We start from the raw sequence: 24,973 nt of genomic DNA, 5'->3' as shown, positions 1-24,973 counted from the left end.
CGAATTATGTTTGTAAATGTCTGAACTCTGAAGTGATAGAATACTTGGAATTAATGAACACGCTTTTGGTGTCGGTGGGAGCGTTAAAATATTGACGATTCAATATTGTTCTTTGATTCTTCTATTATTTTATTAGGTACTTAAAAATTCTTGACTTTATATATAACAAAATCGTATGCCAAGAATAAACATTTCAAGGTTATTGAGAAAATTTAAGAGAGTTTAACTTTAGCCAGTTTGTCTTTAACACTTGTTTTCCGATCAATGTTGGGCTACGAAATAATGAGACCTGCCCGCATTGTTATCTGTTGCTTCATGACAGAGTTGGGACTCTCTTTGCTTCAGTTATTCCCTCGTGAAGTGCGCAGAATCCTTGGCCTGACCTTGACATAACTCACAGCTTTGTACTTTTCGCGTGTTTCGAGAACCTTTATCGTATTCCCGCTCTGCCAGATTGATTATATATTGAATGTTTTAAATAACTCTTTGGATGTAATTATTTTAAACTAGATTAAGATTTTGTGCGTATCGTTGAAGCGAGTGATCTCTCGAATCTACTAAGTAGATATAGATGCTATATAATATTATTATTGGAATAAAAGTTTCATGAAAACTATATAGCTCCACTTAATATTTTTGTAAAGCCTGTGTTTATGCGCTGGATGATATTCTACTTTCATTTTAAATGCTTGATTTTGGAAGGCAGGTTTGTCTCGAGTCTCCACTCGAGAAAATTACCAAAAGTTCTAAAAAGTAGCATGACCCCTTTTTAATATAGCTACAACTTTTTCTCTATGCGTGTAGCTTCTCTGCTTATTAATTACACTTATCAAAATGAGCGAAACTGTAGTTCCGTTTGCGCCATCGCGCCATCGTAAATACGTGTTTCCTTTGTCGTTGTGTGTCATGATAAGATAATGTTTTAAGCATGTCTTAGCCGCTGGTGCAAGACCGAATCGTGCTGAGAAGAACAGTTTACTTTTTGTAACAATATAACATCCGATTAGCATACAATAGAGCAGGCTTTTAGTCGCGCGTGCTTCTTATTAGTATTGTGATCATTGTTTTATTATTGTTCTATACTTTTCATGCGACGCCCCTTTCACACGATTCCATTATATTATAGTCTTAAAAATTTTTACAATTATTGTTAGTGTTTTTGTGGTTTTATTATTGGTAAATATGTAAACACTACTAATTATATCACTTGTCGAAAAGCCGTTGGGTCATTGTCATATCACAAACTAGCTGACCCGGCAAACGTTGTTTTGCCATATAAAGTATAATTCACGCGATAGTTTTATAAGTAATAAAATATTGCCTATATTATAGCCTGTACATCATTTTGTTCTATTGTCAATAGTTTTTGCAGCGCACGCAAAAATAGGTTTTCGATTTTACACCTTGTGTTACAAAATATCAATTTTATTACGGATCCCTAATTTTGAAAAAAAAAACATAGCCTATAGCCTTCCTCGATAAATGGACTACCCAACACTGAAATAATCATTCAAATCGGACCAGTAGTACCAGAGATTAGCGCGTTCAAACAAACAAACAAACACTGCAGCTTTATAATATTAGTATAGATTTGTTTCAGAGAGAGAGAGAAATATGGGCAATGCTGCTCCGTTTTATTTCCGAATACGAATAAAGATTTACTTTTATGCCTACCTACTGTTCGGTTCAGTCGAGCTAATGTGCCTTTTGTTGGATAATATACCATAAGTGTCGTGAAATCCAAAAGAATCTTTAATAAACGATTGTATAGTAAAGGTTTCTTTACATTATTAACTTTCTAAATTATAATATGATACCTTGTGAATGGAGCTGATGCCCTCAGGCTATTGAAGAAACAAATTAAATTGTGATGGAATTTTATTTCGAATAATGTATCGCTGTGTTTCTTTTCGATCGTTCACACACACATATTCAATTACTGATTTTAAAATCCGAATTAAATATACTTTTATTTGAATGTCTTAATATTAATATCATGAATAAAAGCATGAAATTTCATTAAACTTTTTGTTATTATTTGCGTTTCATTAAAATATTTACGTCAAGTTTCGCTGTGACCGTGATTCGCTATTAAACTCTGCGCACGTTCTAAATTCGTGACCTGTTTGTTCCATTATTTGAGATTTGTTTGTTCCTTATAGACAGTATGTGAATCTAGGTTACCATATAAATCTCTGTCTGTCATTACATTTTTTGTGTGAAATTTAATTTTTTGAGCTCTATATTGCACTGTTATCATAAAAAAAGATAATTATAATATATGAATATTGAATTTTCTCTTTTGAGTTGCGTTAGATGTTCATATTTTATTTTCATCATTCCAATATATGTAAGGAAAAACAATGAACATGCCGAGATTTATAATACAAATATCTACTTATAGTAAACCTAGACTAATACAAAGCTAAGCATTATTTTACGAATCAGATTTAAAAAAAAATCATATTACTTCAACAAATACTTTTTAAATCGTCAATGATTTTTTAAACATATAGAGGAGGAAGGCTTTAATAAAATTTTCGTTTTGAAAGGACATCTCTAATATTTTAAAAGTTGTCGCATTCTTTACTAGTTATTAATTAAATATGCCACGATTATAGAGTAAATATTATAGGATCCATATTTATCGGCAAATGATGACGTGTGTCCGAGCAATTAAAGTGTTAAAATGACATCAAAAAGAAATCTAAAGGAATCAATTTTGAGAAAATTAATGCCTTTTATGCCTTATGTACCTGCATTTAATATATTTTTATCATAATCATTTTGATTTTTTACACAGCTTTGTATTCATATAAGAGAATGTGTCTATTCATCTTTGATCTATAATTGATATAATATTCGCTTATTAAAGTCGCAATCACCTAAAGTTCCTTAGTGATCGTTTTGGAATTCTACTACAACATTGTATTTATATCTTCTTCTTCTTCGTCCCCCCACCGCTGAGGATCGTGACTCCGTAGACTGCAGTACCAGTGGGAGGCTCCGTTGCACAGGAAGCCGGCTAGATTATGGGTACCACAACGGCGCCTATTTCTGCCGTGAAGCATTACTGTGTTTCGGTTTGAAGGGCGCCGTAGCTAGTGAAATTACTGGGCAAATGAGGCTTAACATCTTATGTCTCAAGGTGACGAGCGCAATTGTAGTGCCACTCAGAATTTTTGGGTTTTTTGAGAATCCTGAACGGCACTGCATTGTAATGGGCATGGCGTATCAATTACCATCAGCTGAACGTCCTGCTTGTCTCGTTCCTTATTATCATAAAAAAAAAAAAACTTGCAACAGCACGCCTCCATCGGTTACTGTCGATATCCAGATGTTCGGATATCTGATCCGACCATGACTTCGGACTTCGGCCTCTCGGTCTATTTCCCCTCTACCTTCCCCGACACCATCAGTCTTTCGAGACTTTCTTCGCTTCTGCGAGCAATGTGCACGAAATATTTCAGGATTCTCTGTAGGCAAATCTGAGACAACCGCTGATCTGTTTGAATCCTGAGCTGGCCCAGGAATCCTGAGCAGGCGGCGTCAAGACCACATTTCGAAGGCTTCAATTCTCTGCGTCTGATGCTTTCAATGTCTCTGCCCCGTCGAGAATTTTATATACATACGGGCATGTATTTTTAATCTATATTACACAGACGAGGCGTATTGAAAGTTAGCTAGGCTTCACTAACTTCTTATATATAAATGTTTTAGAAACCTAATCCGTATGCAAAATTAGTTAGACACACTTGATCCTTAAAATTACTCGTATGTGTAACGTTGCGTGTAAAGCATATTACTTACAAACTAGGGTGCTCGGTGTCTTTCAAACCATAGAGTTAAAGTATTCCTGCGTATAGACGACTTGGCAGCCCGATAATTCGCGACCAATTTTGATTTGTCGATGTATTTTTAGCTGGGGGCAGCTTATTCATAATATTAAGGTGTAAATGTTAGGCGTGGCTGACTGTGAAGGACTTGTCAATCAAAATCATTTACAGTAACAATAAAAGATTCGCTTATCTTTTCTATCTTTCTGTATCTCTGTTAGAGATGTGCTTCTGTCTCGCATGCTTTATTTTTCTTTATTTTCTTTTTAACTTAATTTAATTAGGATTAAACTTAGCGCTTTTGAATATCACTATAAATATATCTTTTAAATTACTGAATCTACCATATGTTCGGAAAAAGTAGTCCTCGTGAGAAGAACATACAAGAACCTCAACGGCCACTCTCTTCAAATAGAGTACTTTACAATGGCTGTAATATACATAACAAAATAGTTTGTAAGGTGCTGCATTCAATACATGAATCGTGTTTAAATAATATCAAATTTATGAAATATAAAAAGTAATAAGGACAAAACTGTACAAATATTAATTATCGTATATTGGATGCATCAATCAACCTTTAGAGCTTGAATTCATTGTTTGTGTAAGGATGCTTCGTGAAGATTGTAAGTCTATATATTGCATATACTCATAAAGGGTTTCATATTGCACCTTGCCCTAACACGCCATAATATACCCTCGGCCACTTGTCTGTCATTGACGCGTTCGCTTCATTGATTTCAATAGGAACACTCTCGATAGAGTTTCCACTTTAATGAATACCGTCGGTGATTAAAATCACGGAAGAATAAAAAAGCAAAGTCAAGCAATACTGAAATTCTATTCAACAATCTTTTTCATTGTGTGCAAGCGTTAGTTGATATTATATGGAATTTCAAACATCTGCCGGCTTTTGTAGTGAGTTTTAGCGGAGCGTATAATCTTTGAATACAGTATGTATTGTATCCTATGATATTTGTACCCACTTATGAGCCTGACAATATTTTATACGTTATGAGGAAGCGTCAGTCATGGCGATTTTTCGATACAAACGTTTTCGACTCTTTTCTGTTTGGTTTTTAGCCCAAATTCAAAATTATTTCCTCTTAATATCACTTTTAAAATCTCATTAATATGTCCCTAATTAAAATGGTTGAGCAACTTTTGAGTGTAAGTATCTTACCTACCCTCAATGATAGAGTTATCAAATTGACGGTATCTGTAAAACGATTTAAAAGTGCTACTAATATAATCTTTATATAAGTAGCACTTTTAAATCTTTTTTCATTTAACTTTTTTATATAGTGACTAGCATTATAGTTTTATATTCATTCACTGAAGGAATTCGCTCGTAAATCAGATTTGACTCAAACAAACACAAACATTGTGTTTTTTTACAGGGTTACGTTGATTTATACAATAATTTCATTTTTACCTTTAGAACAATCTGCGAAATATAATAGATACCTAATATATTTATTTCTAGTTCAAAAATAGAGCATCTCTCACTTTTGGATGAGTCTTTGTATGACTGGGGAGAATTATCTATTGCTTTAATAAGTATTATTATTTAACTTATGTTTTCCGCATTAACATGAAGCCTTAACGCCAAAATATTTCATTTATAAAGTTTGTTATAACATACTAATTACACTATTGTATTCAACTTGTCGGTCTCGTTTCGAACATCAAGTCCCTTCCATTGTTTGAGGGGTCATAATCGTCCTTCAATGCTTGTTTAACAAACCTTTGGAATACTTAGATGAAAATGACAATGACCACATCGTCTTTGGAAACTCTGTTTAATCAGTCCGGCGTTGATAATTTTTGAAGTTTTTACATACAGTAGAACCACTGCAAGACGAACACCTTGGTGATATATATCTTATATGATATAGGCCCCTTTACTACCTCCCGTTTCCAATAATAATGTACCATACACGGTTCATTTGCCCGAAATATCAAAAATTTTGAACTTAGCTGACTAATTCTCACTTTATTCTTTACTTTCGTTGTTACATCAACATTATTTATGATTCATAACTGACTTCTTGGTTTACCATATTACAGTATGTTGAGATAAGTGTCTGTTTGTTTGTGCAGTCTTGCGAAAACAAAGAATGCAACAGGTTGACTTTGTACACTGTAACAGTAATCTACGATCCGTCGGCCTAACGTAGAAATAAAATCAAAAAAATCAGAAAAAAAGGTTCACGATTGCCTCATATTTTGTAGAACCCACAATGTTTCGCAATTTCCTCGAATGGCGACCACGTACTGGAAGACGCAGTGTTGGTAGGCTCCACAAGATGAACCGATGATCTTGTCATTAGAGATCATGGAGGTGTTTGGGGGAGACCATTGTCCAGCAGTGGACGTCTTCCGGCTGAGATGATGATGATGGTAATATTTGTATAGCAACCTCAAGTCAATTAGAAAACGTTATTTATTAACTTTGCGTGTAATGAAACGCAAGTGAATTGTTTAAATCGCTTGCAGTTAGTCGCCTGTAGCTATACAGTGTGGCCTATCAAAGTATGAGGTAATCAAAGTTTCCAATCTCCGCGGCTAAAACGTCGACCCTTGCGGAATGCAACTCGGCTTTTGCAATAACGTTTTCGATTTCTGAAATCTATTTTGTTTTTAGGTGATATTCGATAGACCTTCTACATTATAGTCGTAGTATTATACGATAGATGTGTGAATGGTGAATTAATTTTTTGGACTGTGATTACTTATTAAACACGGTGCTGGTAATTTAAACTATGTCTTCTGCCTTCAAGACTGTGTTTCGATTCAAAAGGTGCTGTACGAGTCATTGGGCTTCTGAGACTTAGATCTCAAGATGACAAGCGCAATACTGGTGACGCTGAGAGCTATAGAGATTTTGAAGAGAATATAAATGTCTACCTGTAGTCGCTACTCTCTCAGTATCATTTTGTTCAGTAGTTGGATCTCTAGCGTCCGTTACAAGAAATATGTAAACTTAACAACATGGCATTAGGATTATTTGTATGACAAGGTGGGAATTATATTTTTCTACTCCTATAATCGTAATTTACTCAATACACACCATTAAATCAAAACACTATTCCTTTGTACCGGTCGTTTGTTCTTCTTCATGTGAAACCAATCAACCGTGAATGACTTCTTAAATAGTTTCATGGCATTGGCTACAAAAAGTGTATAATTATGATTCAATTTAATTGTATTTTGTGCAAGATAAAAGCTGTAATCGTCACATATAAAAAGCGTACGGACGCGCATGCGCGGTTGACAGTGCCCACCATTCCCGCCCCATTTTAACTTTTATCCGCACCTAAGTAAATTTTATTTTAATTGTTCGCAGATGCAGAATATTAACAACATAGTAATGTTTCCAATAGACAGCCTATTAAAAGGAGACCTTCGAGGCGTGAAAGGCGATTTAAAAAGGCCGTTTGACAAGGCATCAAAAGATTACGAGTCAAAGTACCTGAAAATAGAAAAAGAGAAGAAGTCACAAGCTAAGGAAGCAGGCCTCATCCGCAGTGAGGTAACGCCGGCAGAGATCGCTGATGAAATGGAGAAGGAGAGGAGGCTGTTTCAGTTACAGATGTGTGAGGTATGTGTCCTGATAACTAGATGAACGTACTAGGTGTTACCCGCGACTTCGTCCGTATTTACCAGTAAACCATGTCAGTTGGTTTTCCAATATTGCCACATGCATGCAGCTGAGTCGTTAAGGCAGCGTTCGTAAAAAACGATTTGGCTCGACCCCTTTTTTTCGACTTTGCAAATCAGACTACCACGAAAAACTAGTTGTTTTGGGGTAATAATACACCTATGACACTCACAAATAAGGTGACTTTCTATTGGGAACAGAATTTTCAAAATCGGTTCAGTGGATCCATAGATTACCCTCTACAACCTTACAAACATTACCTTTTTATACTATTAGTACAGATGACAGAAATGTTACAATTACGAGGGGAGTCACAGGTAGTTGCTGATATCGTTACACGTTAGTATTTTGTTTTGAAAAAGGTGAGCAATCATCGTGAGACAAATATAATAGGTTGTATTATAATAGCTGATGATTTATTGTGCCGTGCATAGAAAATGTTTGACTTTAGTACCTTCTAGCTTCTCGCTAAATGTTATCAGACCTATTTACTAATATCAAATACTGGCACTGCCTACAAAAGTAAGTATCACACTTTTCAAATTATTTTTTTTTCTTAACTATAGAAGTTAGAGATTTAAGATTAAAAACGTTTTGTTGCAATTTTTATAGGCTTTAATTCTTAGAAACTAAAATTATACGTAAGTAACAATTTTAACTTAAAAAAAGATAAAACAATGAAAATAGACATCTTTAGTTAAGTGTAAAAAAAATTCAACTAAAATGTATTACATGTTATTTAATTTTTAATAACTGGTATTGCCTCCTCGAGATCTGATTACAGCTTCGAGCCGGTTTGGCATACTGAACACTAGGTTTCGGAGCCGATGTTGGGGAATATTCTCCCATTCTTCTACCAGGGCGTGCTTTAGTGACCTGAGGGTAATAGGTGGTGGTCTGCGATTTCTGACTAGCCTCCCAAGCTCATCCCAGGCGTGTTCAATCGGGTTGAGATCAGGACTTCTTGATGGCCAAGCCATCACGCTGATACCGACCTCCTAAATATACTCTTGTACGATATGAGCCGTGCGTGGCCGGGCATTATCATGCGTCAGCATCGATCCATCACCCATATTTGCTAAATACGGCACTGCATACTCATTGAGAATCTCTTGAGCATATCTTTGCCCAGTGAGGGTGCCATTTTCTATGGCTACTAGCTCTGTGCGACCTTCTGAAGATATGCCAGCCCATACATGTACACTGCCTCCACCGTATTGGACTCTTTCTGAGATGCAGGCTTGTAGGTATCGCTCACCAGGTCGCCTGTAAACACTTCGCCTTCCATCAGAAGTGTAAAGGGAGAATCGAGACTCATCTGCAAACAAAATTCTTGACCATTCTTCTTCGTCCCACTGTATGTGTTCACGGGCGTATCGCAGTCTCGCTACTCGATGCTGTCTCTTGAGTTTTGGGCCACTCGCTGGTCTTCGGGGTTTCAAATTTGCTTCAGCAGGTCTTCTTCTCACTGTACTGTCACTAAAGTAGTCCCTCCGGGTCTGAAGTAGCTGTTGCTGGACTTCAATTGCATTTTCGTGGCGATTTCTTAACACAGTGGAAATAATATAACGATCTTCTCGGGCACTGGTACACCTGGGTCTGCCATTACAAGGTCTCCTCAGATGGTGTCCAGTCTCCTCGTACCTTCGCTTTACCTTCTGGACCGTTCGTACCGTCACACCCACCATTCTTGCAGTGCGACGCATACTGATACCTAGTTCCAGAAAAGCCATGATCCTAGCACATTCTTCAACTGAAAGAGGCATGATAAATAAATGTTATGTGCTTTTTAGCATAAATTTTTAAAACAAGACTCATCGATCTTGAAAAAAATTTAAAACAGAAAGAAAAATGTGAATGGTAAAATTGTAATTCTGAAACGTCCACTTTGAAAAAGGAATGGTTTTGTTTTTGAAGTTTTTTTTCAGCCAATTCTTAAAAGAAGGTAACCAACTATAAAGTTTTTATGTTCAAAATTAAATTCTCTTTGGAGTCCTTTTTATTTCGAAAGTATATCTTGTGAACTTAAAACGTTATCCCAATTTTAAAAGTGTGATACTTACTTTTGAAGGCCAGTGTATATACGTTGCTACAGCACTTTATACGGCTTGATCTCTTCTCGTTTCTCTTCCTCCTTATCCTTTATTCTAGGCAAGTTTTAGGCACTTTAGTTGCAATTTATGGAAATGAAATTCTGATATTGTGTTTAAATATTTGCATGCTAGGAATAGTGCTGACAAAACATGTAAGCTCTTATTATTTATTTAAATTTAAACACCATTGTACACTATGTTTTTTTGCAAATAAATATATTATTATTATTATTAATTTGTCGGTATTACTTTGATTTTCGACTATCCGACTTCCGTTGATGAGTGTACATTTTAGCACTCAAAATTCGTTTTAAATGCCCAAACGCGATGAATTCACATTTAATCATAACGTGCTGTTATTCATTACAAGTTTCCTCACACAACTAACTACAGACGATGTCAACATTTTGGATAACGAGTTAACAGATGTTATCGCGTTAAAATTAATTGTTAAAGCAATCTGCAGCTCACGATCATACTCAAGAGAGTATGTAATGCAATCATCACTGTCGGTACGTTTTAGTTGTTTACCAGCTTTTCCTCGGGCGGTTACTTGTTTGTTTTTATTTGATAAACTCTTGTTTAAATCTAAGGAGATTATATTAGAATCTGTCCATCTGATACTGTCACTGCTGTTGCCAATCTTTAGAATGGAATGCCTACTACATTAAGTCGACTTAATAAGTATTTTGTGGGGCGATGTGTATGCCTTTACAACATGATCCCAGAAAGTGTAATGTGTTCAGAAATTCCAAATAATTTTTAAATAACCTTTATGTGAACAAGGTATAAGGTATAACAGAAAGGATTTTCTAAATGATACCACAGATTGGGAACGGAGCGATCGCAATAAATCAATTTTATTGTAACAAAATTGAATTAAGAAAATAGTTTCTTGCACCTTCGTATGCAAAAATTTTCAAATGGGTTCGTCTGTTTTTGAGGTTCAACCATGTTAGGACCTAGAATAGGATGCAGGGTAGATGCCTGCATCCTGTGAGAATCCTCTCTTGACTCTTCGGTGAGAGATGCATAAATTATTCACGAGGATCAGTATCATGGCGCAGTAGCCCATTTCTCCTGGACTGGTCAAAAAGGAACTTGTACTTGCTCCACTGAAGTTAAAACTGACTCAAGTATAAATCTACCATATATCTGAAAACCTCCCCTTTACTCTCTTTTCTTCCATTCGGAAAAAAAAGCGTCCCGCCCAACACAATCACACAAACACCTTTGGTATTCACGAAATCGGGTTCGTCGTACAACTGGTATAATCTTACCTGCCCTATTCAGCTGTATGGCTCCAATAATTAATCTGATGATGTTTTTTTTCGAAAGCCATAAACGCGAGCTCTTTTTTCTTCATGGCCCAGATTCTCATCCGTTCACGAGGACTTGTTAAGTGTGCCCATTATTAGGTGATCATGATATAAACGTATTGAATTTCAATGAAATAAGATTATACGAATCCACTATCTTATCTATACATAGTCTTTTATCAGTTCAATTTAACATCCGCTACCGATTCTGTGTTAAGTATTTATGAGTATTCTTGTTGTATGGTACGTGCCGCGCGCAGGCCGAGTGAATGACCGACCTTTACAATAGGCAATACTCGTTATGAACGCTTATTCGACGAACGAATGGTTCTTAATTAAGTTAGCTTTTATATCGTACGCTACTTGATTTGGTTTTACGGTACTTGATGGTGTGCGTGTTGCTTTTTTTTAATCATGCGTATCGAATACTGTCGCTTCTTGTAAGTCGGCTAAGTGTGTTTATTTTGCAATATCAAACACTAGTGAAATTGATGACTCAGCTTGATTTACTTCATACTCGGTAACTAGCTGTTTATTCCGCAGAACGATGACCGTTATTATATTTTTAAATGGAAGAGTAAGACAAACGGGCGTACCACCTGATGCTAAGTGATCACAACGTCGCCTACATTCTCTTGCAACACCAGAAGAATCACAGGAGCGTTGCAGGCTTTAGAAAAGTGTACGTGGTTTTTTGTGATGGTACCCAGGTCGTATCGTCCTGAAAATAAAGCACAACGAAACTCATTCCACAGCTGTAGACGAATTTGTGGCGTGTCGTGCCAAATCAGGTCAAACAGCTCTTCGGAATACTCCCCGTGATAAATGCAGTAGAAGGTAAACAATGAAGCGACGTTGCTACGCAACGCCAAATGATCTAGTCGTTCTCGGAGCACTGGATCCCCGACAATTCAAGCAGCTCTGCGTTGCACTGGGGTGCAAGTTTTATGTGAAAGATAATAAATTTGATTCACAAATTGAATGAGAAGGGAATCTTAAGATTGATTGATGAATGTTGATTATCTGAATACATTGATAAAGCGAATTATGATGTAAATGTTGTGGGTTGGTGTGTGGATTGGACTGTGTGTAATATCCACGGCGGTTGAGAATGACTGCCAATTATAAGTGAAGAAGCTAAGGAAGTATGTCAAGTCTCTGGAAAATGGTGTTTCGTAATCTCCACCTACCCCTCCGGTAGATTGGTAGAGGCGTGATTGGTTGTAATTGTAAACCTATTGTTAATTGTAATTCATAGCATTAGTTTACTAAAACTTAAACAGCCACAGTAGACATTTTAATAATTTATCTTCAGCTTTGAACAAAACATGCTTTTGATGGAGTTCCGCAAAACACAAAAATATTGCATGATTCCCGTAAATTCTAATGTATTCAGCAGAATATTCATTGTTAAAAGATGTATCACAATAGCGGCGATGAATGTCGGAATATAAAGGACCATCCGAAAACCGTGCTGTTACTGAAAGTTGGACCAAAGCGGATGAATATGACGTTATATTTGTATCTATAGCTGTATGTCACTAACATATTATTTGATATTTATGTTAAAACCTGTACAATTTAATGTACAAAGAAAAGTTATTGGAAACAGGTTTTGAAATGAAGGCCGTTAGGTCATGTAGAGGACGGAAGAAGATATTTTGATTTCATAAAATTATAGAGCAGATCTGATTAAAGGTTGGTGGTATACAGGTCAAGATTACAAAGAATGGTAGACAGACAAGAATGATAGATAGACAGCTAGTATGAACGGTAATACAAGTGGACGAGCCAAGGAAGTTGTTCGGCCCGCTTCTAAAGGGACTCCGTTATCTCTGGCTAAAAGCGTTTAAGTGTATTTATAAACTCGCTTTTAGGTTTAATTGTGTTTTTTTTTTCAATTTAAAAATTGGAATCATACCGGATGTGAAATAGTATTGGTCTACTGCATTTAGACGTTACATTCCCCCAATTGTGGAGTTCCGGTGCAACGTGTAATTAAGATTGTACCTACTGTCGCGTGTATTTAATAAATATTTATAAAAATCTATTTGTTTCAATTAAATTGATTTTTCTACTTCTTTTCGTACCTACTTTTAAGCCTTGCAATTTATTCAATGGGTCAATTTTGATTTGTAGACATACTACCGGTGTGTCAAGAGCTAATTTCATAAGAGCACTTGAATAATGACTATATACATGGAGCAAACCTCTTCAGAAATATGCTCTTTTCGATTTTTAAAATCTGCGTGATCCCTAGGAGCTACTAAAAATTAAGCTTTATAAGCTTCAATACAGTAACGGCCATTTATCAGACATAAGTATTTTAAAAAACCTTCAAATAATTTCAAGAATATGACAGTGTGACAAGGTGGGTTGATCACAAGCACATAGATGTAAGAAGATTGGCTGTAGGTACAAAGTTACGGCTAACAGTATGTTAATCTAGACGTACTTCCTTAAACTTTGGGTTCCAGAACATGCAGGCACCGAAGGCAATGATTGCGCTGTCGAACTTTTAAGAATCGGTGTCAAAAGCAATTTGGCCCTGATCACTTTTGTGGTGTCCCCAGGAGTCTTGTTAAATCAATGTACACATCATGTTCACAAGAGTGTAGTAAACTCTGGAGCAACACTCCGGATGTAAACTATTCCAAAACCCTAATCCAAGTCATTACAGAAAGGCATCAGGCAAAAGCGCATGAGACAGTAGGTCTAAGTAGAAAAAACCTACGCATTCTCACCAGAACCCTAACCTAGAGATTGAAAGGGGGTTTTATTTGCAATATTACAGAATTGTAGATTCACATTTTACACATCCTCTATTAATTCGGTCCTCAAATGCGTAGACGTAGCAGCATTGGGACCAATTCTTGAGATACGTCAGCTTATGCTAATATACTAAAGCTGCTTTACTAACCATAATCATACCCCAGGCGTACATTCAACAAGACAGCTTTCATGAAGGTCGATATTAGTGAAAGAAGCCGGGCGATATGAATGGCATGATTTTTATGAACCTACGTCATTGGTCGCGTGATGCTGCAAATTATTTAATCACCCTTGTAGTTGGTTATCAGAACAAAGCTTTTATATTCCGGCATAGTGTCGGTCTGCTAATTGCGTGACTGTTATTTACATTACCATGATAATGGTGGCGATACTGAAGCCGAGCGCTACGCAGATTTCCTCTTACGATAATATTATTATGTCCACTATTTAAATGTGTTGCATTTTGCATAACGTCTATCTAAACGGTATTAATTATAATCCGCCACGAGAGCTTTCTAATACACGTGAAAGCTGATGTGATAATGTAGAAATTGATTAATTCAGCCAATGTTGTAACAGCTTAAGGTATTTAAAAAAACTCGTTATGAAAAGTGAACGTCATAGTATAATGTGTAGCTTTTGTTTGGGAATTAGCCACAGAACAAGAAAATGATACACATAATGTTATCGGTATTATGTGCTCACTCAATAAACGGATATTATATCGGCGTTATCCGCGCGCTAGGGCGACACAATATCTATGTAGTAACAATATGTATGTACCTCTACATTCTGACTGGCTCAAAAACCAAATTCCTAAACGCACAAGACATCAATACAATCGTCTATGGGTAATACTAGAAGACTAAAATCTATAGTTTACACTACAGGAGATGATTCTCAATTTTGATGCCAATATGGCAAATTGCTATATTAAGATCAATAGAATTGAACTTAAACAGATAACGGCGGCCCTAATTGGTCACGATCCCAATAATAAACATCCATTTAATATCGCTGCTGCTGCGCATGTACTTTTTCATTGTCCAGGTGTAGCAAATTACCGGGCTCAATATCTTAGAACCCCAAACACACTCCCAAAAGTCTTTAGGAAGGAGTGGCAGTTGCTAAGGTTTCTCGAGGAGTTGGGGTGCCAGGCATAACAAATATACCCACGCAAAATAGGCGCACAGTCGTCGAGTTGCTGAAATTAGTCCGATTATACAATACCATTTTGCCCAGTTCATTCCCAGGGCATAAAAGCCTCGGGTCCAACGGTGTCGTGAGATGCGACTAAGGCAGTGGGAGATTTTTAAATAGTAATGTTGTGTCCCTTCCTTGATTCCCGAAATTATCAGTGCCGCCCTCATAGCATAATTGTATTTCGGTCTGAAGTGCGCCGTAATGAGACTTAACCGTCTTCTCTCTCAAGGTGACGAGCGCATTTGTAGTGCCGCTCAGAATTTTTGGGTTTTTCAAGAATCCTGAGCAGTACTGCATTGTAATGGGAGCTGAACGCCTGGCTCGTCTCGTGTTATTATAAATAAAACTATCTAGGTAGTCGAGTGTACACCGGCGCGAGAATCTCGCTCATCACTGAAGATTCGTGTCCATTTCAAGCGCCATATGTAAATGATACGGTGTGTTTGTCTCGTAGTACGTGGTGTCGCGTCAGGTGTACTGTGGCTATGTGCCGTTATGTGCGAACAAAGCACTCGTCGCGGCCGCGTTCATACGCAATGTTCTATTATTTACTACAGCGCGCTTTGAAAAAACATGTTCGCGACTGCACAAACTGGGACATGCTAGGTCGGCGACTTTGGATTGCCAGCTGTAACCGACATTTCATATTTCACGTTTTTGTTCCCTAGAAAGTGACATTTTTACAGGAGTATGAGGCGGAGACGACATAACTCATCGGGAAACGGAGCTACGGGACCCCATCATTACTGTGCCCGTCAATCTGTGACTTACGGCCCGTATCGCAGAAGGCTTCTGAATACGCCATCCGATATCGTGTGTATATTGTATCTTTTATGCACATTTATGAAGATAGTCATAAGATCGCGGGTGACGTATTAAGACACCTGGGGCAAGGACACACAATTTGATTAATGTGAAGGTGGAAGAATATTAGGTTGCCTCTTTTTTTACTGATCAAAATTCACTTCACTTAAAGTAATTCCTTACTTCCACAGCCTGATTAGTCCAGTCATTTAAGCTTAAATTAGCTAAGAATCTCGGAATTCGAGATACCCAGCTGTAAGTCTGTAAATACTTGTATATTGACACCCTAAAAGTTGTCTCAAAACCTACATATGGTAGAGTGTACGCAACTATTAAATGTCAAGGTCACAGGTTACAAAAATCGGTTTTTTGCGCTTTTTCGACCGGAGGCACCGGTTGACCTGAAGTGATGCTGTGACCGCGCTCTCTCCGCCCCCTTTCTCGAAAACGGTTAACCGTATAAACAATTTTAAACAAAATTTGTAGAGAAATTTGTATTCTACGATATTGATACTAAATACAAATAAAAAAAAACCCATCGGAAATGAGATATTTACGAAAAAAGCGCAAAAAACCGATTTTTGTGACCTTTGACCTTGAAATTTAATAGTTGCGTACACCCTACCATATGTAGGTTTTGAGACAACTTTTAGGGTGTCAATATACAATACAAGTATTTACAGACTTACAGCTGGGTATCTCGAATTCCGAGGTGAACTTACTATAATGACTGGACTAGGTGGCGATCGCTTCATTCGTAACGCGTGGTATCGTTTGCAGGCATTTACGCAATAGCAATCTTCACAACACAAGTTTTTTTTATTTCTGGGATTCTGTTGTAAAAGATTTACTTAACTCAACAAAGGACTTATAAACGTGTAGTACGGTAAAGTTAAATATATTTATTGTCCCTTGTGTACATTCAAGAAAATTCTTTTATGTGCTTATGTACTTACAAATCATCATGAATATATTGAGAGATAACAGTCAATATATTGATTTCTGTTGACTCTAGGACATAATTTATAATAACTGCGAATAGAATAGCTTTATCAGCGATATTAACGGTCCAGGCCATAGGGACTTACAGATTGATCACTTTCGCAGTATTACAACAATATCATTCGTCTTTGCTTTTGTAGTTTATCTATATAGGTGATTTTTCCTCAAATCAATAAAATACATCATACCAAATATAACTCTACGGCCTTCAATCACCACCTGTCTGTCTTTAATAGCGTCGCATCTATAAAACGCGACTATAATTACCAGAGACTTGTGACGGGGATTATTGTAACGTTACAAATGATAATAAATAAAGGCCGCCCCCTCGGTAATTAATTAGCGTGTGTCAACAGCAGCGGCCATAGACAATGCCAGATGCATTTGGCATCAACTTCCATATATCGCGACAATAGTGACTAGTATGATAAAAACTTAGGCAACGCCAATATTATTATATATATATATATAAATGAATTGCTGTTCGTTAGTCTCGCTAAAACTCGAGAACGGCTGGACCGATTTGGCTAATTTTGGTCTTGAATTATTTGTGGAAGTACAGGGAAGGTTTAAAAGGAGAATAAATAGGAAAATGCTCGGAATTAAATAAAAACAACAAATTTGTTTTTTCTTTGATGCGTCCCCCGTTGAATTTATTGACGCAAGGGTTTGACAGTTATGCTGTGAAACAATTTCATTACAACAACAGGGTGCACTTTTACGAAGCAATTCTTGATGTTATGATATATTATTGACAAATTCATAAAAAAACATTATTTTATATATTATATACAGAACAACGTCTGTCGGGTCAGCTAGTATTTTATACAAATAAATATGATGGAACAGCTCCATTTATATGTTTCCCGAGTATAATATTCCCGCGCGGTGAGATAGTGAAAGGTCGCCTTCTTAGTAATATCATAGTTACGTCTCACAGACGTTACTTTGACAAGGATCTGCGACAGTTCCAACGAACAGGGATTATGTTTTATCATCAGCCGGAAGACGTTTACTGCTGGACAAGAATGGCCACGCCGATCGGTCCAGCGCTGATCTAATGTAAAGTATTCCGGCGATCTTGACATCATCGGTCCATCTTGTGGGGGGGGCCTACCAACACTACGTCTTCCGGTACGAGGTCGCCATTCAAGGACTTTACTGCCCCATCGGTCATCTGTTCCTAGGTCACTTCAGTTTCGCAATCATTATATATTAATATTTAATCATTTCAATCATTCATTATGTTATCATTAGTAATTCAATTTGTTTCATGTTGTGCCATCGATTTCCTACTTTGTAAATCTGTAAGCGGCGCACAGTACCAATGTGGGAATAAATAATTCAAATAACTCCATATTCGTCCAATGTATTCGTTTCAATGTTATCGATTGTATTACTTTCTTTCTACGTTTCAAGTGGTTTGCACGTCGAGATGTGATAAGTGTGTGTCCAGATGGGTCTGGATGGCTATTTGGTTTGCCTGCCTCGTAAAATGTGATTGTCCTCTCAAATGTAAGCTCTATAGAGAATATTTATTTTATACAAGTAAACATAACTTTGACATTCATAAGTGTCATTCATTAAGCTAACTGATTTATTGCAAATGAAATTGCAATCAATGTATTGTCTTCTATCAGAGTATCATTAAATTCGAGTGTAAACTTGTTAATCCCACTGATAATTGTTATTACAATTTCGTTATTTCTAATTATTTATAATCCTCGATTACACTTGTGTAGATTTGGCTTTCATGGCAATTTAACCGATGAACCCGGTTTTTTTACTTATTGTGAAAGTTCCACCAAAAGATGCACTTGTTTATGTATAAATTTAATTAAACTTACATTGAATTTCAATAATATGTTATGAATTTGTGAAAGAAAGGTGGTTGGAAAGTATGGAGTGTCATAGTGTCATAGCGTCAGCCGCCAGTTCATCGACCGGCCTTGCGTCGCGCAGGGCCGTCGAGCCGTATCGTGACCCTCTCTGTTCCTCTGTCCTCACTCACCGCTAATTCTCTGTTATAAAGGTCATCACTCATCAGAGCCACCCGGCAGCCTCGTCATTCAGCGTCCACTGAAAGTGAAATTCGCATGGACCACTCGGGACCCTTGTGTAGTCATTGCGCAGTCGAACAAAAATATGCATATTGTATGCGAGCAGCATTTTGTGACTTGTCGCTGAATGGTTCACTCACGCCGGTATGGTACCTACGCTAGGTATTCTGCGCGAAAAGTCCTGCAAACGACGCTGCAGAGTTGTCGTAGTAAGCGAACATATACAACTTCATTAACGGCCTCTTCTAATCCTAATCTTTGGTATTTTGGTATTTGAATAATTGGAATATTAAAAGTAATTTGGAAATTAAGGTTGGTTGTTTTTGAAATGAATATTTGGTATTGAATGACGACTTGCATTAAATCTGGATTCTAAATAGATCGTACATAGAAAGCGGCCGATAAAAAAATAGCTCTGTCGTAAATCCTATTACTCCACAGCTGAATATCTAAGCTATCGGACAGCCCGGGACTAGATTATGATTATTTTATAGCGATATAAATTACTGTACAATATTGTTTATTTTTATTGAAAAGAGCGCAAAAAAGAATGCTGGGAGAGTTTCTTGCGCCGCTTCTTGTCTCTTAGAGCGCCATTTGTTTCCGAAGCGGTAGTATCTAGTATATTAGAAATGACATCAAAAAGAATTCTTAAGGAATCAATTTTGAGAAAATAACTGCCTTTTATGCCTTTTAAAGAAAGATACCGCGCGATGCGAGGCGGTGCGGGTCGAGTGGCTGGTTCATTTAATGAGCCTTAGAAAAGCCAGCCCACGTATCAACCACCTATATATACCCACTCGCAGCAAGCCACACGTCATGCCATAATAAAAACCTGTTTTGTTTGCGATTTTATCGTGAGATATATACGGGAATCCATTGTGATTGATCAAAGGTGTTTTTAAAGCGATTATCAAATCAAACGAGATATTCAGTATTTAAGGTGACGAGCGCGCGGAGTACGCTTACAAGTTGCCTTCCTGGTATGCTACGTCATAGGTCACTCTTATGGTCCTTAACATCACGAGGGTTAGTTATTATCTTTATTTGGGAGTTGTGATCTATATACCAGACAGGATAGTAGGTTTCACTGAGCTCAAATCCAAGACAAAAATCTATAATATTAAAATTTCTTTGAAAAAGAACTTACTATAGTATAGTAAAAGTTGAAAAAGAACTTATATATTATATAATGATGCATGGTTCTTGTTTGGTTCTGCACAGGCCACCTAAAATTGTATAATATTATATTATGTAGGCTAAGTTGTTATATCATTCAAAAGATGGGCTGGGAGTTTAATTTGAGTGAATTTGGAGAGTACAATTTAAATAAACCAATTTGCTCAAAATGGCCATTGCTGGCAAATTCTAGTAAATAATCCTCATTTTCAATGTAACTATAGGAAATGTTTAAACCTGAATAACTATTGATCCCGCCTAGAAACCAAAACTGAAACGATTTTATGCTTTTTTTGTCCAAACCTTTCCAATGATATATTATAGGGGGCTGTACCTACCTATATGATTACTGAGGAATAAAATTATGAAGCCGTCATTGTGTTTTATATATCTATATGTATATACAAATGAAAATGGTCTCTATTTGAGGCTCTTTCAAGCCTAAATCACTGTTCGTATCGACGTGAAACTACTACCATTCGATGGGATATTTATCCTAGATAGTTTGGAATTCCAACGTTCCTTCCTTTTAAAATTCGCCCAGCGAAGCGGACAGGAACGACTAGTATATAATATAGATAATTCAACAACATCAAAAAACCCATAAGTTTGTAGGTACCACACTCAAATAATTACTTTAAAATGTAAGCTTTTAAATTAAAATTTACAATTCTTTGACAATTGAGCTAAGTTGTTTGATTTAAAAGATGGGCTGGGAGTTTCTTAGCAGTTCTTCTCCCTATGTCGAAGCCCCTTTACGACCTGAAAAAGCTTCATGATGTAGACATATGTACCAGTGCGGAAACTACCTACAAATGTTCGAAATGACACACTCACACAAACATGCGCCACCTAATGCGAATGCATTGACATTAGGTGGCCCCTAAGCGGTTTTCGCGGTCAAAAAGAGCCGAGTGTCACGTTGTTATTTATTTCCGCAACCTTTTCAAATACCAGCGTATTGCGTTGTTTACGGCTATTTTAACTCGGCCCATCAAAACTCCAGTTTTCGTTTTTTAAACTGTAAAGTAAAATATATAAATGATTTATTGTTATATTTTTATTATAATTAGTAGGTATTTGAATTAAAAGTCCGTGAGATCGATTATAATAAGTTGGTGAACATAATTCACAATTTACATTAAGATGGCGGCTGCAATATTTATTATCAATTTTTTATAAGTGATGGTTTAATGGTTTTCTAGGATGTTTTTTTCAATTTATTTATTTTGGACAAGAATACTTACCTACATGTGTTTTGTCAAAGATTTCGTGAGTGTTGAAACCAATACCAGCTAGTGCTGTCAAAATGAAAATAAAAAATGGCGGCTGCAAAAAATTATCAAGTTTTTCGTCACGCGTGCCGTTTTCATGGTTTTCGAAGGTGCTGAAATAGATAATGGTGTCAGAATGTAAATCCAAGATGGTGGCTGCATGAAATTGACAATTTTTGCATCATGGGTGTCGTTTTCATGGTTTTTGAGGGTGCTGAAACTGATAGTGCTGTCAAAATGTAAATCCAAGATGACGCCACGAAATTATCAACTTTTTTATCATGGGTGTTGTTTTCATGATTCTCTAGGGTGTTGAAGCCGATAATGCTGGACTTTTGAAATAAAATTGTGTGTTCACCGACACTCCCGAAAATCTCAAAAATGATTCAAATCAACTCATTTTTTTTTATATGGCTGTGTGTATGTGTGGCTGCACCAGTCGGGCGCAAATTATTTCGCCAATGTCGAGTGGAATTGAAGATACACGTTATGAATGAATTTTTTTTTATGAATTTTAAATCTTTTAATTTGGCTTATTTATAAGTGGCAGGTTTTTTTGAGTATTGCGTTATTTTATATAGTTAGTTTGTAGACTGGAACAACACAATATTACACATAACACACTTGATTAATTGACACTCCCGAAAATCTCGAAAATGATACCCAATTTGATTTTATTGTAAAAGTCACATCCGCCATCTTGGATCTCAAAATAGATGTCATATTCGTTATTGACACTCACGAAAACAATAATTGCCCATCAGTATGAAAGTCATTTAAGTTATAGTAACCTTTACCGCACAAACGTTTTTTAACAATTCTTTCAGTAAAGGAAGTGAAGTGAACGAAAGTTCAACGCACAAAGTTTAAAGACACATATTCCAAAGTTTCCCGTCAATATTTCAAATAATATTTCAACGAAAATTAATAAAAAAATTCAAAAAAAAAATTCCCATGAAAAACATTCAATAAAATGTTGTTTAAAAATATTACATGACAGTCATCATGTAGACTAATAATAATATTGCATTAAAAGGCATAAAAGGCATTTATTTTCTCAAAATTGATTCCTTTAGAATTCTTTTTGATGTCATTTCTAATAACTACTAGATACTAATACCGCTTCGGAAACAAATGGCGCTCTGAGAGAGAAGAAGCGGCGCAAGAAACTCAGCCAGCATTCTTTTTTTGCGCTCTTTTCAATAAAAATATACAATATTGTACAATGATTTCTATCGCTATAAAATAATCACAATCTGTCCGATCATTAAGATATATTATACACTCTATAGCTATCATACATACACTATAGATAAAAATCTTACGCTATTTACTTTTTTACACTCCGCAACGCTCCATAAGAAACTTCATTCCAAAACTTCTTTTTTAAAGTAGGTAAGTATTTTATAAACAAGGCTTAGTTTCCATACTCATACATATGTCTACTGTGCCTCATGTGTTGTTGCAATATGTTATGTTATTATCGCTTCCTTTGGTAAATAAATATTTCTATTTCTATACGTTTTGTTTACAAATCAATTTGATAATTGCCGTCTTATTTATAGAGGCAGCGAATTGTCGCGGCCGAGCAAGGCCGTCCGGCCTGTTATTGCTATTGCACAAGACGAATCCGTTCCTCCATATCTTTATTGCGCGTGCGTCATCAAGTACAATTCTGTCTCGCGGAAGGGTTATTGCTGCGCTTCCCGCTTTTAAAATGTCGGATAAGTTGATGCGGTTTGATATAAGTGGTATATCACAATTGTAGCAAATAAAGGTGTGTTTGTCTACTTCTCTGGTAGACAAGCAAAAAAAAACCATACATACATCACGTATGTATGTTTTTTTTTTATGGAATAGGAGGACAAACGAGCGTACGGGTCACCTGTTGTTAAGTGATCACCGCCGCCCACAATCTCTTGCAACACCAGAGGAATCACAGGAGCGTTGCCGGCCTTTAAGGAAGGTGTACGCGTTTATGTATAATATGCCAGCTCGATTTTTATTTATATCAGTCATCGGTAGTTATTGATACGACCCTTATTTTAACGTCGATAAGGTACCTGTGAGTTATTTATAGGGAAGTCTCTAGAATCTCTGAATCTACTGAACCGATTTTGAAAATTCTGTTACCAATAGAAAGCCACATTTTGTGAGTGCACTAGGCTATAAATAAACAGATAAATAAAAGACTTTCGTGGTGATTGGGTTAGCAAATCAAGACGGAGAAATAACGGACGAACGAAGACGTTTCTTACACTCGCTGCCTAACGATAGAAAAATTTGATCAATAAGAGCTTCATAGAGAGAGATCATCGCGGGATGGGAAGTAAAAAACGAACCGGCCATGGACAAGATTGTCAGGAGATACATTGCCGGCCGGAAGATCTCTAAGTAGAGTCAGTTTAGGAATGCTGCAGCCAGCATTTTGATCCACAAAGTTGTTGTATCAAACCTATATATATATGGTGCAGAGAGATTCCACATCTCTATACGCGCCGCCAAAGAATCAAGTCGATCGGTGGAGACTTGAACATCTATGATTCGAGCGTCTGGAGAAAAGTACTCCATGAAAGGTCGGTAGGTATATAGTTGCCGGCGGTGGCTTGAGCTGACTCACCTTAATGAGCACATCAAGTTTTTTAGAGGCTTATCTGCACTAAGTGCTACAGACTGTGACAGTTAAAGGAGTAATCTCTAATTCCGGGGATAAGAGGCTAGTTAGTTGCCCTGTAGAAATTACGGATTAAATATTATACTCTTTATTATAATTTCATTTTATTTTCTAAATTTTCATATATAATATATTTATAAAAAAACAATATTACATATATATATAAAATAGAGTCCCGCCGGCGTTGGTTCACGACAATTCCGCCGTGGTTAGGGCGACAGACTTAGGAACGTACGCACGATGCGTGCCGTTCCCAAAACAGCTGCTTTCTGCAACTGACTCTTAATCCAGTTATTAAGCTAGAGCCTCTAGAGATGATGGTCGAGGCTCTTTGCTATAAGACCGTTTACAGAAACGACTATTCGGAATTATTGTGGAATCAACATCCCACATGTCAGTAACCTCGTGTGCTAAATATTATTATTATTACTCTATTCATGGTGTTCTGATGAAGTTATATTAAATCGTTTGTCTCTTATTGTTTTAGTACCTGATAAAATTCAACGAGATAAAGACGAAGAAGGGCATAGAGCTGCTGCAACACCTGGTGGAGTACTACCACGCCCAGACAAACTACTTCCAGGACGGCCTGAAGACGATCGAGCATTTTGGCGTCTACGTCGCGGATCTGAGCGTCCAGCTGCAGAAGATCAGGCAACAACAGGACGACGAGAGGCGCAGGCTACTGGAGCTGAGGAATATGTTGAGGGCGGCTGCGCCTCAGGACAGAGAGGTATCTACTGTTTTCTTTCTGTGAGAAGTGTTACTGGTCTGTGACCATATATTCCAGTAAAATAAAAAAAAATACTATAAATACCGAATTCAAACATGCATATACTTATTAAACAAGGTAGGTAATTAAAAATAATAATAATCTTGAACCTTTAGATTATTTAGTAAGGCGTTTGGTTTTAAATCACATCATTGTTACTGTGATGGCCAGATGATAACCTTTGATGGATAATGAACCTATTCCGTCAGTTGTTTCAAAAAAAATTCGTGCAGGACTCGTTCGATAGCCTACAGACCCGTGCTATTTGTGAAAAACTTGCAAAATATTGAATTTAGATAGCTATTATAATAATTCACCTCA

At 36.7% G+C, this 24,973-nt stretch overlaps 1 protein-coding gene across 3 annotated transcripts in view; it reads left to right on the top strand.

The window, feature by feature from the left end:
* LOC126969530 (arfGAP with SH3 domain, ANK repeat and PH domain-containing protein) overlaps nt 1-24,973 on the top strand; it is a 79,379-nt gene that overhangs the window by 26,861 nt on the left and 27,545 nt on the right. For all 3 annotated transcript variants that reach the window (XM_050815007.1, XM_050815006.1, XM_050815008.1), the window contains exons 4-5: nt 7,186-7,440; nt 24,368-24,613. In XM_050815007.1, the coding sequence (XP_050670964.1) occupies nt 7,186-7,440; nt 24,368-24,613 (501 nt within the window). The remainder of the gene's footprint in view (nt 1-7,185; nt 7,441-24,367; nt 24,614-24,973) is intronic.

The sequence above is a fragment of the Leptidea sinapis genome, chromosome 18 (assembly GCF_905404315.1).
Source record: "Leptidea sinapis chromosome 18, ilLepSina1.1, whole genome shotgun sequence".
Lineage (NCBI taxonomy): Eukaryota > Metazoa > Arthropoda > Insecta > Lepidoptera > Pieridae > Leptidea > Leptidea sinapis.
The sequence above is the reverse complement of the archived record's forward strand: the minus strand, read 5'-3'. Positions and strand labels throughout refer to the sequence as shown.